General features: G+C 48.1%; 1 protein-coding gene across 1 annotated transcript in view; it reads left to right on the top strand.

The window, feature by feature from the left end:
* The window catches only part of LOC130367534 (erythropoietin-like), a 125,141-nt gene extending 107,568 nt beyond the window's left edge, over positions 1 to 17,573 (top strand). The window contains exons 3-5 of the mRNA XM_056569963.1: positions 5,848 to 5,922; positions 15,564 to 15,728; positions 17,316 to 17,573. Coding sequence (XP_056425938.1) covers positions 5,848 to 5,922; positions 15,564 to 15,728; positions 17,316 to 17,459 — 384 coding nt within the window. The 3' untranslated portion in view covers positions 17,460 to 17,573. The remainder of the gene's footprint in view (positions 1 to 5,847; positions 5,923 to 15,563; positions 15,729 to 17,315) is intronic.
* The last annotated feature ends 350 nt before the right edge of the window (positions 17,574 to 17,923 follow it).

Consider the following 17,923-nt stretch of genomic DNA (forward strand, 5'->3'; position numbering starts at 1 on the left):
TCATTACCTTTTAAAAATCAAAACCCTTTCAATTTTGCACCTAAAATTTCATATGATGCTTATTTTTTGCGCCACCAATTCTACTTTGCAGTGACGTCAGTCATTTTACCCAAAAATCTACGGTGAAACGAAAAAAAAAAAAAATTGTGCGACGAAATTGAAGAAAAAAACGCCCTTTTGTAATTTTTTGGAGGCTTCCGTTTCTATGCAGTAAATATTTTGGAAAAATGACACCTTATTATTCTGTAGGTCCATACGGTTATAATGATCCCCGACTTATATAGGTGATTTTGTCGGACTTCTGTAAAAAATCATAACTACATGCAGGAAAATTTATACGTTTAAAATTGTCATCTTCTGACCCCTATAACTTTAATTTTTTTCCATGTATGGGGCGGTATGAGGGCTCATTTTTTGCGCCGTGATCTAAAGATTTTATCGGTACCATTTTTGTATTGATCGGACTTTTTAATCGCTTTTTATTCATATTTTCATGATATAAAAAGCAACCAAAAATACGTTATTTTGGACTTTGGAATTTTTTTGCGCGTACACCATTGACCGTGCAGTTTAATTAACGATATATTTTTATAATTCGGACATTTCCACACGCGGTGATACCATATATGTTTATATTTATTTACATGGTGTTTTTTTTATATGGGAAAAGGGGGGTGATTTGAACTTTTATTAAGGAAAGGGTTACAATCACATTTATTAACTTTTTTTTTTTACACTTTTTTTTTTGCAGTGTTATAGCTCCCATAGGGATCTACAGCACTGCACACACTGATCTCTTATACTGATCATTATTATCCCATAGGAGACTATAACACAGCACACACTGATCTCTTATACTGATCATTGTTATCCCATAGGGATCTACAGCACTGCACACACTGATCTCTTATACTGATCATTATTATCCCATAGGAGACTATAACACAGCACACACTGATCTCTTATACTGATCATTGTTATCCCATAGGGATCTACAGCACTGCACACACTGATCTCTTATACTGATCATTATTATCCCATAGGAGACTATAACACAGCACACACTGATCTCTTATACTGATCATTGTTATCCCATAGGGATCTACAGCACTGCACACACTGATCTCTTATACTGATCATTATTATCCCATAGGGACCTATAACACTGCACACACTGATCTCTTATACTGATCATTATTATCCCATAGGGACCTATAAGACTGCACACACTGATCTCTTATACTGATCATTATTATCCCATAGGAGACTATAACACTGCACACACTGATCTATCATACTGATCATTATTATCCCATAGGGGCTATAACACTGCACACACTGATCTCTTATACTGATCATTGTTATCCCATAGGAGACTATAACACTGCACACACTGATCTCTTATACTGATCATTGCTATCCCATAGGAGACTATAACACTGCACACACTGATCTCTTATACTGATCATTATTATCCCATAGGGACCTATAACACTGCACACACTGATCTCTTATACTGATCATTATTATCCCATAGGAGACTATAACACTGCACACACTGATCTCTTATACTGATCATTATTATCCCATAGGAGACTATAACACTGCACACACTGATCTCTTATACTGATCATTATTATCCCATAGGAGACTATAACACTGCACACACTGATCTCTTATACTGATCATTATTATCCCATAGGAGACTATAACACTGCACACACTGATCTCTTATACTGATCATTGTTATCCCATAGGGGGCTATAACACTGCACACACTGATCTCTTATACTGATCATTGTTAACCCATAGGGACCTATAACACTGCACACACTGATCTCTTATACTGATCATTGTTATCCCATAGGGGGCTATAACACTGCACACACTGATTGCCAGCACGGTTCACTGCAAAGCCATAGCTTTGCAGTGATCAGTGTTATCGGCGGTCGATTGCTCAAGCCTGCATCTCAGGCTTGGAGCAATCAATTCCCGAGGGGACACGCCGGAGGCAGGTAAGAGGACCTCCGCTCGTGTCCCAGCTGATCGGGACAACGCATTTTCACTGCGGTAGTCCCGATCAGCCCCGCTGAGCAGCCGGGCAGCTTTCACTTTCGTTTTAGACGCGGCGTTCTACTTTGAACGCCGTGTCTAAAGGGTTAATAGTGCGCAGCACCGACCCGATATGACGCGGGGTCACCACGTGACCCTGCTTTATATCGCGGGAGCCGGCCAAGGTCGTTGGTCGTTAAGGGGTTAATGGCAGTTTGTTGAATTATTTAGAGGAGACACAACATTACACACTGTTATACAGGCCGTGCACTCACTACTTTACATTGTAGCCAGAGGAAAAGTTGCTGAGTGGCCAATAGCAACCAATCAGATCACTTCTTTCATTTTGCAGAGGCCTTTTTAAAGGGGTACTCCACTGGCCAGCGTGGAACAAAATGTCCTGAAAGCTGTTTTCGAGTTAAGTGGTCTGACCACGCCCCCACATGACGTCACGACCACGCCCCCTCGATGCAAGTCTATCACGCCCCCTCATGCCGTCATGCCCCCCCCCCCCAATGCAAGTCTATGGGAGGGGGCGTGGCATCCCAAAGACTTGCTTTGAGGGGGCGGGACATGATGTCATGAGGGAGAGGGGCTATGACGTCACAAGCTCCCGGTGCCGGCTCTAGCGTTCGGAATAGTTTGTTCCAAACGTTGAGCAGCGGAGTACCCCTTTAAGAACAAGCTTACTATAACAAGCTTACTATTTCTTTTAAGGCGTGTGATTTGGTATCAAAATATGATAAAAATACATTGTTGTATCGTCAGTTTCCTCACATATAAGGGGAATCTACACCATAGGAACACAAGCATTGGGATGCACCTCTTAACAGGGTATTCAGAAGTTTCCAAATTTATTTCCCTGCTAAAAAGTATTTGCCTTTTTCCCAGCGACCAGACCTCTCGCAATCAAACCTCCTATGTTCTAGTGCTGGGCGCTATACCGGTTCATACCGAATACCGATTTTTTGGGCTGCACGATATGAATTTTCCCCCATAACGCAATACCGGTTGGGCCCCTCCCCCTCGGGAATGTATTATCAGCGCTGCGCTGTCCCCACATCAGGGAACTAATCCTATGTGACCCGCCAGCGCTGTTCTGCCCCCGCCCCCCAATTAATGATCAGCCCAGCGGGGTACTACCCACAGATGTCACCCGCAAGCACTGCCCTCCTCCTCTTTGTTGGGGGCAGCCGGGTGCTGGAACTCTATACTGTACGCCAGTGGTCTCCAACCTGCAGACCTCCAGATGTTGCAAAACTACAACTCCCAGCATGTCCCGACAGCTGTGTGCCTGTCGGCCTCCTCCAGAGGATCCACACTGCTGGGAGTTGTAGTTTTGCAACAGCTGGAGGTCCGCAGGTTGGAGACCACTGCTGTATTCTGTATCCCTATGCCCGGGCTGCAAAAGATAAAGAAAATAAACTTTAAACTCACCTACGTCGGCCTCACGCTGGGGACAGGAATGTCGGACAGCCCGGGCATAGGTATACAGCGTACAGCAGTGGTCTCAAACCTGCGGACCTCCAGCTGTTGCAAAATTACAACTCCCAGCATGTCCCGACAGCTGTGTGCCTGTCGGCCTCCTCCAGAGGATCCACACTGTCCCTGAAAGGTAAATCAAGGCTTTCCTCTCATCTCATCCTTTAGTCCAGAGCTCTAGAAACTGCTATCTTCCGGCTGTTGCAAAACTACAACTCCCAGCAGGCCGGGACAGCCGTTGGCTGTCCGGACATGCTGGGAGTTGTAGTTTTGCAACAGCTGGAGGTCCGCAGGTTTGAGACCACTGTTGTACGCTGTATCCCTATGCCCGGGCTGCAAAAGATACAGAAAATAAACTTTAACTTACCTACGTCAGCCTCACACTGTTCCTTGGGACTGGAATGTCAGCCAGCCGTCAGCCTATCACTGGCCGCAGCAATGTCCCGCCCCTGCCAGTGATAGGCTGAGCCCACTGTCATTTAAGAAGCCGGCCAGAGATCCTTACATGACAGTGGGCTCAGCCTATCACTGGCAGGCGCGGGACATCGCTGCGGCCAGTGATAGGCTGACGGCTGGCTGACATTCCAGTCCCAAGGAACAGTGTGAGGCCGATGTAGGTAAGTTAAAGTTTATTTTCTGTATCTTTTGCAGCCCGGGCATAGGGATACAGCGTACAGCAGTGGTCTCAAACCTGTGGACCTCCAGCTGTTGCAAAACTACAACTCCCAGCATGCCGTTGGCTGTCCGGGCATACTGGGAGTTGTAGTTTTGCAACATCTGGAGGTCTGCAGGTTGGAGACCACTGGCGTACAGTATAGAGTTCCAGCGCCCGGCGGCCCCCAACAAAGAGGAGGAGGGCAGTGGTTGACATGTGAGTAGTACCCCGCTGGGCTGATCATTAATTGGGGGGAGCAGTACAGCGCATGCAGGTCACATGATTGGGGCGGGGGCAGAACAGCACTGGCGGGTCACATGATTGGGGCGGGGGGGGGGGGCAGAACAGCGCTGGCGGGTCACATGATTTGGGGGGGGAGACGAACACCACGTGCGGGTCACATGATTGATAATTGGGGCGGGGGGGGTGCAGAACAGCACTGGCGGGTCACATGATTGGGGGGGGGTGAAAATACCATTATATACCGCGGAACCGCCGTAAATTAAAAAAAATACCGTGATACACATATTTGCTCATACCGCCCAGCCCTACTATCTTCTATCCTTTGAATAGGCAATAGGATGTCTACCCCTTTAAGTGTGACAGATTTCCAAAAATATAAAATCTCGGGCCCGGCACCCCATTAATCAACTGATCCGTGCTGGACTATGAGCGACCACAGCTGTCACACCCTTTCCCATAGAAATGAATGGTAGGGTCCGTGACGACCAGAAGCCTAGCGTGGCGTACAGAACGATGGGGTGCTGGGCCGGATATTGCGGGGGATCCCCCCAAAATCAGACATCTGGTGTAGGGGATAAGATGTCTAGGGGTAGAATATGTTTCAGATCTTCAAACTAGTTTTAATAGTACACAAAGATAACCCAAACTCTGGCTTTCTTCCCATAATAAATGAAATGATCCCTTGAGAACTGCATTTTGTGTGTACTTGGGTTTTCTTTGTGTAATGCTAAAATTTGTTAGTTTGGAAGATTTAAAGCGTAACCGTCAGATTAAAAAAAAATGTTTTATGTGTCTAGCGCCTTTATTTATTTATTACACTTTTAGTTTAGCTCACTAGTCTGAATTCCTGTCAAAGGGAGGGGGCGTGGCCTCACTGTGCAGGTCTCCGCCCCTTCCCTCAGTATGCTGTCTGATCACATCTTCTCTAGCATTAGCAAAACTACAACTCCCAGCATGTCCTCACTGACAGTAGCGGGACACAAGATGACAGTGGGAGGATTAACCCTGCGCTCACAGCTGTCAATCAAGGAAGTGTGTCCATGACGTAGGTGATGATGCATGGACACGGGGGGGGGGGGGGTGGCAGTTGTTTGACTGGCTTTATCTGTATGAAATACTGAAACATTTAAGAACTACAAATAATCCTCCACAAAGTGTAAACCACGTAAAGGTATTGAGTGGGGTCATTGAGGCTCATAGGGCATAAGATGACTCCTTATTAATGTCTATGGGTTTAGAATGTTGAATATTATATTCGTGCTGGGACAGTGAGGGCTTCAGATTACAGACTGCCTGCAGGTTACAAGTCCAAAGACATACATCGAGTTCAGCTCCGGGTTCCTACCTTATTGTTACTTTATTTAAATATATATTTAAATTCACTGTTATAGGCTCATCCTTGTTCTCCTATATAGAATGTTCCATGTCAGTTCTCAGAGAATGTCACCCTACCACAACCCAACCTGAATGCGGAATGGCGGAGGCTCCAGGTAAGAGACACTATTGCTTTGTAAAATAGATATGCCACTCTTTTCCTGTATTATAATTCAAAGCCACACTCACTATTCTGCTGGTGGGGTCACTATGTACATACATTACATATCCTGTATTGATCTTGAGTTATATCCTGTATTATACCCCAGAGCTGTACTCACTATTCTGCTGGTGAGATCACTGTGTACATACATTACATTACTTATCCTGTACTGATCCTGAGTTATATCCTGTATTATACCCCAGAGCTGTACTCACTATTCTGCTGGTGTGGTCACTGTGTACATACATTACATTACTTATCCTGTACTGATCCTGAGTTATATCCTGTATTATACTCCAGAGCTGTACTCACTAGTCTGCTGGTGAGATCACTGTGTACATACATTACATTACTTATCCTGTACTGATCCTGAGTTATATCCTGTATTATACTCCAGACCTGTACTCCCTATTCTGCTGGTGAGGTCACTGTGTATATACATTACTTATCCTGTACTGATCCTGAGTTATATCCTGTATTATACTCCAGAGCTGTACTCACTATTCTGCTGGTGAGGTCACTGTGTACATACATTACATTACTTATCCTGTACTGATCCTGAGTTATATCCTGTAGATCTTTTATTAAAATTTCAAACATAACAATAAAAAAAATTACAAAACATAAACATATCATATCCGACAGAACATATCAATATAATGATCATAAATCCAACACCCTAGCATAAAATACAACACCGGTCCACCCCACACTCATTCCTGCACACAAACAAATATATACAATATTTACAAAAGACATATTCCTATAATACCCTTAATACCCATACCATACTAATAAACTATATACACTAATACTAAATGTGAATTTCCTGGCCCAGTTGCAATACCAAAAACCCAATACCAGTAATATACCAAAAAGAATAACAACAACAACAATAATAATATATACAAAATAATAAAAACCAACACAAACAAAATAACACCACATTTTTTTTTTTTTGGCCCTGAGCTGGTCCCGCATCCCATGCCCCCAGTACATGTTACCAGACGTCCATGAACCAGTCCAGGATTTTCTGTATATATAAAAGTCCCATACAAACCCCCTCCCCCCTTTTTAACCCACCACCCAACCTAAACTAAACCCAAACCCCAGGTGGCATCACACAATATATACAATATATACATTACATAAAATATACACAGACTAACAATATATACAATACATAAGTATACAAATAGACTACAACAATAAATACAATAACAAATACATATAACACTATAAGCCAAACAACAAACCCCTAAAGCTCAAGTTCAGTGCCTGCAAGCCCTATATTACCATAAACCAACTGCTCAAAACAAAAAGACTAATGTGCCAGCATCAACCCACCACCAGGGGGGGACAACAGGCTAAGGCACTTTAAAGGCAGAGCCCCTCCATAGACGAGAGGCCCTGCCAGCACCCAGCCTCTCGTACTCCAGAGAACGCACCTTCACCAGGTCACCGAGAATGTTCCTAACCACCACATCCACAGGGAGGATTTTACGCTGCGTCGACACTAAACACCGTGCGTTCCACGTGTAGTACCTAACCACTGAGCTGACTAGGAATAAAGTGCACCGGTCCCAGCCTCCAAGGTTTCTGAATGCCCCATAGGCCCATTCCGCATAGGAGAGACTGGCCAGCCGAGGCCAACCAATGGAAGCGCCCACCCTGGTGTAAACCTCTGTGTTAAAGGGACAATGAAGCAGAAAATGCTCCATGCTTTCCAGCATGCCTCCACACTCTTCGCGGGGACATCCCTGGTCATCAGAGCTCCTGCACTTCAGATTGTCCCTCACACACAGTTTCCCATGGAAGCAGCGCCAAGTCAAGTCCCAAAACTTCAAGGGGATCCTGATAGAATTCAAAAGCTCTAAACCCACCTCCAGATCCCGACTTGGGCAGTCCTTGAGTGCCAATGGCCTCTGGAAATGAGAAGACAGGACCCTCTTGTCAAGGAATTTCCTCGACAGAGTCCTAATCTCCCACATCCCCAGACCCCACCGACGAATAACCTTCAGAACCGGGGTAGCATAAGCCGGGAGATGCCCGTGTGGTGTGCGAAGATCCTTCACTTGCCCTCCTGTCTCCCATTCCTCGAAGAAAGGCCGAAACCATCCCCTACAGGAGGATACCCACGGAGGAGCCCTCTCTGACCAGAGGTTTGCTATATTGGTCTTAAGAAAGGTATTCACTAGGAACACCACAGGGTTGACCATACACAACCCCCCTAGTCTCCTCGTATGGTAAGTAACCTCCCTCTTCACTAGGTTCAGTCTATTCCCCCATAACATTTGGAAGAACACACTGTAGACCCGGGTCCAAAGAGGTTCTGGCAACATGCATACACTGCCCAGATATATCAGCAAAGGGAGCAGGAAAGTTTTCATCAGGTTAACCCTTTCCCGGAGGGTCAAAGACCAACCCTTCCACTGATCTACCTTCTGAGCGGCGATCTTAAGCCTGCTGTCCCAGTTTTGTTTGGGGTAATCCCCTTGACCAAATTCGATGCCGAGGACTTTTGCGGATTCCTGGGGCTCTGGAAGGGCGTCCGGGAGATCAAAATCAGGATCTCCCCCTCCCAGCCAGAGACTCTCACACTTATCCTGATTGATCTTGGACCCGGATGCCTCCGAGTAGCGGTCCACCTCTGACATCACCCATCTGCCCTCCTCTTGTGAGGAGACAAACACGGTGACATCATCAGCGTACGCTACCGCCCTCAGAGCTGAATCCGGCACCGCCAGGTCCATTCTCACCCCCGCCAACGGTCCACAATCAATCCCTCTAAGGAAAGGATCGATTGCAAACACGTACAGCAAAGGGCTCAAAGGACAACCCTGACGGACACCAGACCCAACCTCAAAAGAGCGGCCAATCCAACAATTCACAAGCGGGAAACTCTCTGCCCCTACATACAAGGTCTTAAGCCAATCAACAAACCCCCCTGGCAGGCCATATCTCAGAAGGACAGACCAGAGGTACTCATGGTTAACCCGATCAAATGCTTTTGCCTGATCCAAGGAAAGCAAGTACCCCTTCCAGTGGCCAGCCCTACCCTGCTCCATAGCCTCTCGGACACTGAGCACAGCACTGAATGTACTGCGGCCTGGAACAGAGCAATGCTGAGCCCCCGAAAGGAGCCGGGGTGCAAACTCCACCAGCCGGTTAAACAGCACTTTTGCCAGAATCTTTCTGTCCGCATTGAGAAGTGCTATGGGATGCCAATTCTCAATGTGGGACGGGTCTTTACCCTTTGACAGGATGATCAGCGCTGACCTCCTCATTGACTTTGGCAGAGTGCCCGAGGATAGACACTCATTAAAAACCGTGGTCAAGAGGGGAACCAAAGTGTCCTTAAAGGTCTTATAGAACTCAGATGTTAAGCCATCCGGCCCGGGTGACTTCTTGAGGGCAAGCCCATCAATAGCCATCCTGACTTCCTCTTCCCAGATCATCTCTGTCAAAACGTCAAGAGAGGGGTCTACTCCTGGTTCAGGGACGGTTTCAGCCAAGAAAGCTGACACCTTATCTCGATCTAGATCCTTCCTTCCCAAGAGGTGCGAGTAGAAGGATCTGATGACCTCCTGGATCCCTGATCTGGACCTTTTCAAGGATCCCGTACTATCAATCAGTCTTGAGACTACTTTACTATTCACTGACATCTTGCAGTTTCTGTAAGGGTCGGGCGAGCGGTACTTCCCGTAATCCCTCTCAAAAACCAAAGATGCGTGCCTATCGTACTGGCACTTCATCAGCAAGGACTTCACTCTGGAGATATCATCACGACTACCTCCAATCGAGACAAGGTTCTCAAGTTTCTTCCTCAGGCCCTGGTACAAGCGGTACCTGTTTAGGCTTCTGAGGCCCGAGAGCTGGCGGAAGAATCTCGCAACCCTTTCCTTGAAGATCTCCCACCACTCTGACTTACTGCTACAAAGGCCCAGCAATGGTACCTGGCTCTGAAGAAAATCCTCAAAGGACTGTCTTATCTCCGCTTCTTCCAAGAGAGACGAATTCAGCTTCCAATAGCCTCTGCCCATCCGGGGGGTCTCTGTAACATTCAGACAAAACAAAATTAAACAGTGATCGGAGAACTCCACCTCAACAACAGACACTGCTGAAGAGACGGCTTCCTCCTTTAAATAAAACCTGTCTATCCTAGACCTACAACTACCCCTATGATAGGTGAATCCCGCGTGGCCTGGGGTGTGCCGGATGTGGACATCCACCAGGCGAGCCTCACTCGCTATGCTATTAAGGGCGACGCTATCATAAGTCAGCTTGTCTCTGGCACCTCCCCTGTCTTGGGGCCTCGTGACAGCATTAAAGTCCCCTCCAAAGACCACCTGCCGACTTGTAAAAAGATAGGGCTTGATCCTCATAAAGAGGCACTTCCGGTCCCACTTAGACTGTGGGCCGTAGATGTTAATAAGGCGAAGTTCTTGTCCCCTCATGAGGACATCTAAGATCAGGCACCTCCCCATTTCTAACTCGATAACCCGTCGGCATTCTACTGCTGCGGTAAAAAGGACCGCCACTCCGCTATACGGCTCAGCCCCAAGAGACCAGTAGGAGGGCCCATTCCTCCACTCTCTTTTAGCCTTGTAGATAGATGACATGTCTGTTAGCCTGGTCTCCTGCAAAAATAAAATATCAGCATTAATATGGGCAAAAAAATCATAGGCAGCAAATCGAGCCGTATCTGACTTAATGCTGGCGACATTAATGGACGCCAGCGTCAACGGAGAGGGTGCCGCCATCAAGGGTGATTGAGTTAGACAGCTTTCTTTTTCCCACTCCCCTTCTCACCCTCCACATCAGAAGAACTCTTCACCCTCTTTAGAGAAATGGAAGTGTCCATCTCACCAGACGTCGTTTTACTTTCCTCGTCTCCGGATTCTAGGCCAGTCCCTTCCCCCGAGGACATAACCTCCCCAGGGGAAGAGGACTCGGCGCCCCCTGGAAGCCCCTCTGCCACCTCCCCCTCATCCTCCCCTTCCGAAGAAGAGGAGGAGATGTCCCTGAGGGGTCGGAATCGATTGGAAAGGCCAACTAGAGGGGAGTCAGTTTTGCCTTCCTTTGGCACCTGGACCAGGGTGGGAGAAGATCTCAAATCTCCCTTTTTTTTTTTACTTGTACCCCGATCAAACGCTTTCGTGTCTCCTTCTGCCATCCCACATCATCCTCCTCCACGCTATCTGAGGAGATGGCACCTTCCTCATTCTGGATCCTCCTGACCTCCTCATTCAGCTCGCCATCCCTCAGGGTCTCAGCAGCAAGGTTGGCCTCTGGGACAGAATGAGAGGTCGTCCCAGTAACCCGGGCTTTCCCCATCACCCTATCCCTTTGGCGTTTATCAAGACGTCTTAGTTGGGCTGGTGTCTTTCTCTTGCTGTTCCTCACTGACCCCTCAGTTCCTCCACCCCTGCTAGTCCCCTCCCCAGCAGATTCCGGCTCGTGATCTTCACCCGCCGGGGACAAGACTGCATTAGCAAAAGAACGAGGGCAACGACTGAATGGGTGACCTAAGTCACCACACAGGTGACACCTAATCTCTGCACAAGATGCGGCAAGATGGCCTACACCCCCACACAAGGCACATTTCTGCACCGTACAGTTTGCACTGAAGTGTGTGGGGTCACCACATCTGTGACAGAGCATCGGCTGATCCCGGTAGAAAATCTGGATACGATCCCTGCCGAGAAAGGCAGAGGATGGAATATGGGTAACTGTATTTCCTGAACGTTTAAGTTTTACCAAAAACGTCCAGGCTCCTGACCAGATGCCAAACTCGTCCCTGTTCTTCTGCGGGACCCCCATTACCTCGCCATACCGTCCTAACCAGGTGATGATGTCAACACAAGAGAGTGATTCGTTACGGGTCAAAACGGTCACTCTCTTGATTTCGTTTTGAAGAGACAATGCCTGTACGGCAAAGTCTCGCCAGCCGGGCTCATTCTTTACCAATTCATAATTCGACCAGAAAAGCTCAAGCCCCTCTGGCCGAACAAAACTGATATCGAATTCAGGAGCACCGTAGGGATGTATCAAGGCAAAGATATCAACTGCCTTGAAGCCCATCTTTAGCAAGAGCTCAACCACTTTGGTCCTTGAAGGACACATATCTTCGCCCTGCCACCGAAGACGGACCACATTCCTACGGTTACTACCTGCCCCGGCTGTTGGGAGGGACCACACAGTATCGCCCCTTCTTTCCTCTCGGAAGGCAGAGAGACCGTGTCTCTCTATCCAGAAGGACAGATCAACTGCTCTACCCTCTACATTAATCGACCTTTCCCCCTTTTTCAGAGCTTCCAGGAGACGACGCTGCAATAAACCGTCTCTAGAGTCAGGAGACGAGGAAAGTATTCTACTTCCCCCAGCAGTGACATTGGCATAACTCCTATGGTCTGTCACCACTGGGGGGGCAACCGGACCAGACCCTACACCTACACCACTTCTAATGACAACATCCCCACCACCCTCAATAATAACATTAGCACTTCCCCCAACAACATTGTTTCCAATAACATCATCTGTAGTCCCATCACCACCCCTAATTTCAGCAACAGCAAAATCACCTTCTCCAATAACATTAACCTCCATCCGCTCCCCAGTCATACACCCCGTACCCCCATTTACCTTCTCATTCACACTGGCTGGACCAGAAACAGATAATCCGGCAAACGATGACGATGATGAAATTTTTTCCCGTTTTGCCTCAGCATCACAGGGCACTAGGGCTGGGACAACCTCCGCTGGCCCTTTAAGGGACCGGGCAGCATGCTTGCCCGGTCTAGAGGAGGCCCCAGCCCTGTTCTTATTAGTGCCCTCCGCCTCATCAGCATCATCTCCAGTCTTTTCATGGCGCCGCTGATCAATGGGATCAGCGGCACCAATACAAAACAAACGTTTTTCTTCACTTTTGGGAGTGTCCGTTATGCCCTTTACTACCTCCGGCACTGAGTCACCCCCCTCTCCCACAGGGGAGCGAACTACAGCACCGGAGTCTGCCTCTCTGCCCACCGCTGGGCCGCCCTCACTGTACGGCCTTTCGGCCGATGCCTTCTCTGCTCCATCCCTGCTACTGCAAACAGGCATGGAGCTCTGCGCCCTTTTAGTATCTGTACTCTCCCCGCACCTTTGCACCGAGTCCACCACAGAACACGGGCTGGGCTGGGTAACGGGGCTTGCACAATGAGCTGACCCTGCGGCCGACTCAGGATTTACAGGGAGGGGGGTGTAGATGTAACTCACCACTTCTTGCTGCTTTGGCTTGGTCTTCTTTTTCTTCTTACCCCCAGGTGCCTCATTTGGGAGCTCATCTCCAAACACCAGGTTCTGAGGACACACTGGGGATTCCAGCATGCGGATCTGGGCCATTAGCGCCCCTCCCTGGTAGCTGCTGTCACTGTCCTCCCCTGAGTCGGCAGGTGATACTGCTGGTTGCTGTGCAGGGGGCCCACTGTACGGGGCCTGCTGCTGTTGCCGCAGGCCACCAGGCTGATCTGGCTGTTGTTCTTCCTCCATCTCCTCCACATCATCCACCTGGCTCTCAGGTTGCAGCCCCATCAACCTTTTATTTTTATCTTCTTCTTTCACCCTGAAGCGCTCCTCATTTTCCAGTTTCTCTTTAAATGGACCACTCTTCTCCAATAATTCGGCTCTCCTCTCCTCCAAAACTTGTATTTCAGCCATAAGTCTCTTTATCTGCCCCTGGATCTCCGTCTTTTTCCTCTTAGGAGTTACCTTAGCCCTGGCACGGGCACAGCGCAGTTCCTCTCGGAGCCTCCTGATGGTCTTACAGGCGTCTTCATACTCACTGAGGTGACTTTTTACCCGGGAGGTATAGGTGGAAATAGACTCCCGGGTCCTCAGCACTCCCCAGCCTTCCTCACTGAGGTCGGCTTCACCTCCGTGAGCACTCTGCCTTCTTCCAGACAAACCCAGCTTTCCGCTGGCTGCACCCAGCTTTTCCGAGGAGGATCCAGCCTTGCAGCTTCTCACCTCTGTGGGGGGAGTTGGAGCAGCATTGCTGCGACTCCTAGTAGAACGCCTCACCCACAAATCCTCCGATGTACAGGCCGCTTGCTGGCTTCTACTGCTCCCCTGCGGCCTATTCCGAGGAGCAGAAGCCTGGTCCTCGCCTCCCTCACTCATGCCTGGAAACCCACTCCCTCCCTGGGGAGGAGGAAGCAGGCCCCAGGTGGAACAGATGGTAATTCCCTGGAGCTCAGGAGGCACAGCAGACACACACAGCACAGCTGAAGCACGACCACACCCGCAACTAATTGGTCAGCACTCCAGAGCTGTACTCACTACTCTGCTGGTGAGATCACTGTGTACATACATTACATTACTTATCCTGTACTGATCCTGAGTTATATCCTGTATTATACCCCAGAGCTGTACTCACTATTCTGCTGGTGAGGTCACTGTGTACATACATTACATTACTTATCCTGTACTGATCCTGAGTTATATCCTGTATTATACTCCAGAGCTGTACTCACTATTCTGCTGGTGAGGTCACTGTGTACATACATTACATTACTTATCCTGTACTGATCCTGAGTTATATCCTGTATTATACTCCAGAGCTGTACTCACTATTCTGCTGGTGAGGTCACTGTGTACATACATTACATTACTTATCCTGTACTGATCCTGAGTTATATCCTGTATTATACCCCAGAGCTGTACTCACTATTCTGCTGGTGAGGTTACTATGTACATACATTACATTACTTATCCTGTACTGATCCTGAGTTATATCCTGTATTATACCCCAGAGCTGTACTCACTATTCTGCTGGTGAGGTCACTGTGTATATACATTACATTACTTATCCTGTACTGATCCTGAGTTATATCCTGTATTATACTCCAGGGCTGTACTCACTATTCTGCTGGTGAGGTCACTGGGTACATACATTACATTACTTATCCTGTACTGATCCTGAGTTATATCCTGTATTATACCCCAGAGCTGTACTCACTATTCTGCTGGTGAGGTTACTATGTACATACATTACTGATCCTGTACTGATCCTGCATTGTCTATTGTCAGTGTTTATGCATTGCTCCTTAAACATAAATATCCAAAATGACATCTAATTTAATAGCAACGGAAAAAAGTCTTACTTAACAATAAAGTATGACCGGATTTTAATCTGTATAAAGAAGAATATTCAGATGTAGTTGCCTCCACACCATGATGCCCTAAATAACATAACAAAGAGCAATTACCCAGGAACAATGTTGATTATGGCATCGGGGTTAATTACCAGAATGGAGCGGCTTCCTCTGATGACAGTGACATGGTGACAGGAAGGGCTTTGACGTAACCATTACAGCCACGACGGGCACAAACATCCCAACAAGTCCAATGACAGAATAGTGGAGGTGCCTGTCTGTAGAGGTGTCTGTATGTAACTCAATACATCAATTCCCATGGGGCAAAGTAACGCCCCCCCCCCCCCCCAGTGCACCAACCTCCACATCTAAACTAGTAATATCTGTACAATCTACACTACACAAAGAATTAACCAGGCAATGAAATTACCGGTACACCACCATTGTTTCCTTACAGACGTCTCAGCAGGAGGCCGACATTCTGCATGGATTTACGCTACTTCTTGATTCTGTTCCGAAAGTGACAACGTTTGTCTCACAATGCAAGTTAGAACTGTCCTTACAGAGGTTCTCCAGCAACATACGGACACTGACCAACATCCTGCAAAGAGTCAACCAGAAGGTGAGGCAACGGTTCATGGCCTTTACCCTAGGGTATATGACCGATTGCTTTTAGGCTCTGAGCAAATTGTGTTTAAAGGGGTCCCTTGGCCCTAAGACATCTTATCCCCTATACAAAGGATAGGGGATAAGAGGTCTGACCGCGGGGGTCCCGCAATCTTGCATTCGGCACCCAAGCCGTGCTGCCGGGTGCCGACCACGGGGCCGGAGTATCGTGACGTCACGACTCCGCCCCCGTGTGACATCCTACCCCCGCTATGCAAGTCTATGGGAGGGGGCGTGACGCCCCCTCCCATAGACTTGCATAGTGGGGGGCGGGGCGTGACGTCACACGGGGGTGGAGTCGTGACGTCAGGATACTCCGGCCCCGTGATCGGCACCCGGCAGTTTGTGAGCTGGCAGCGCGGCATGCAGCTCAAAGAGGTGGGTGACGCCCCCTCCCATAGACTTGCATAGCGGGGGCGGGGCGTGACATCACATGGGGGCTGAGTCGTGAAGTCACGACACTCCGGCCCCGTGGTTGGCACCCGGCAGTTTGTGAGCTGGCAGCGCGGCATGCAGCTCAAAGAGGTGGGGAGACACCCCCTCCCATAGACTTGCATAGCAAGGGCGGGGCGTGACATCACACGAGGGTGGAGTCGTGACGTCAGGATACTCCGGCCCCGTGGTCGGCACCCAGCAGTTTGTGAGCTGGCAGCGCGGCATGCAGCTCAAAGAGGTGGGGAGACACCCCCTCCCATAGACTTGCATAGCAAGGGTGGGGCGTGACATCACACGAGGGTGGAGTCGTGAAGTCACGATACTCCAGCCCCGTGGTCGGTACCCGGCAGTTTGTGAGCTGGCAGCGCGGCGTTCAGCTCAAAGAGGTGAGTGACGCCCCCTCCCATAGACTTGCATAGCGGGGGGAGGGGGCATGATGTCACACGGGGGCGGAGTCGTGACGTCACGATACTTCGGACCCGTGGTCGGCACCCGGCAGTTTGTGAGCTGACAGCGCGGCGTGCAGCTCAAAGGGGTGGGTGACGCCCTCTCCCATAGACTTGCATAGAGGGGGCAGGGTTTGACGTCACACGGGGGCGGAGTCATGACATCACGATACTCCGGCCCCGTGGTTGGCACCTGGCAGTTTGTGAGCTGACAGCGCGGCGTGCAGCTCAAAGAGGTGGGTGCCAAATGCAAGATTGCGGGGGTCCCCAGCTGCGGGACCCCCTGTGGTCAGACATCTTATCCTTTGGATAGGGGATAAGATGTCTTAAGGCCAGAGTACCACTTTTAATAGAATTCTTATTGTAGTCTCGGTTTAAGACTTGCAACATGTGTTTTGCATTTGCAGAGTAGTATTATAGCGTTACTGTATAGGACAGAACATCCCCTGGTCCTATTTATAGTATGCAAATACAGTACATTACGATACGTTTCGGGGAAAACTCCAGCATGGAGATAAGTTCCCAGGTGGATCCCCCTGAAGATGCAGAAAAGGAAGTACAGAGAAACCTGCAAAGATAAAGCACAGCAGCAATACTTCTTCCTCCCATATGGTTTACAGTCTACTAATAATTCTCCCTTTGTTTTTTCTTTTCTTTTTTAGACTGAAACACAGAATTCGGAGCATGAAGTACGGACTCTGACTGTATCGACTTTACAGCAATTCTACACTGTTTACAGAAACATTTTAATAGGAAAATATAAAACTCTTATAATATCTCTGTGCAAAAGCCTTCAACACAGATGATAAGTGTCCTGGATAAAGGTCACCTCCACTCCAAAAATCAAGGACTGCTTTCGGAACGCGAGTGTTAATGGACGACTGTTATATGTTTGTTGCGTTTGTTTATCTGTAAGTGGAAATAAGGTCAAAAGGTATGAAGATAGTTTATATTTGATATTAAGTTAAATTGTAAATAGTCTTATATATATTTATCTTTGGCTTAAATAAATATATTTTATTGTGCTCTGGTGGGATCATTAATGTCGGGATCTGGTGACTGCCGGATATATTCGCGTTTGAGCTTTTGTTATTCATCTTGTTTACAGCAGTGAAACGTTTAGGTTTCAAATAAAAAACAAAAACAAACATAAAAGAAGGAAACTGCGAAACAGACAATACAGTACGTTGTCTGAGTAGAGACTTCCCAGCCATCCCCTGGCTCCACAGAGGAGGAGAGTGACGCCGCTCTCTACTAGGCCACTTCCGAC

The sequence above is a fragment of the Hyla sarda genome, chromosome 4, assembly GCF_029499605.1.
Source record: "Hyla sarda isolate aHylSar1 chromosome 4, aHylSar1.hap1, whole genome shotgun sequence".
Lineage (NCBI taxonomy): Eukaryota > Metazoa > Chordata > Amphibia > Anura > Hylidae > Hyla > Hyla sarda.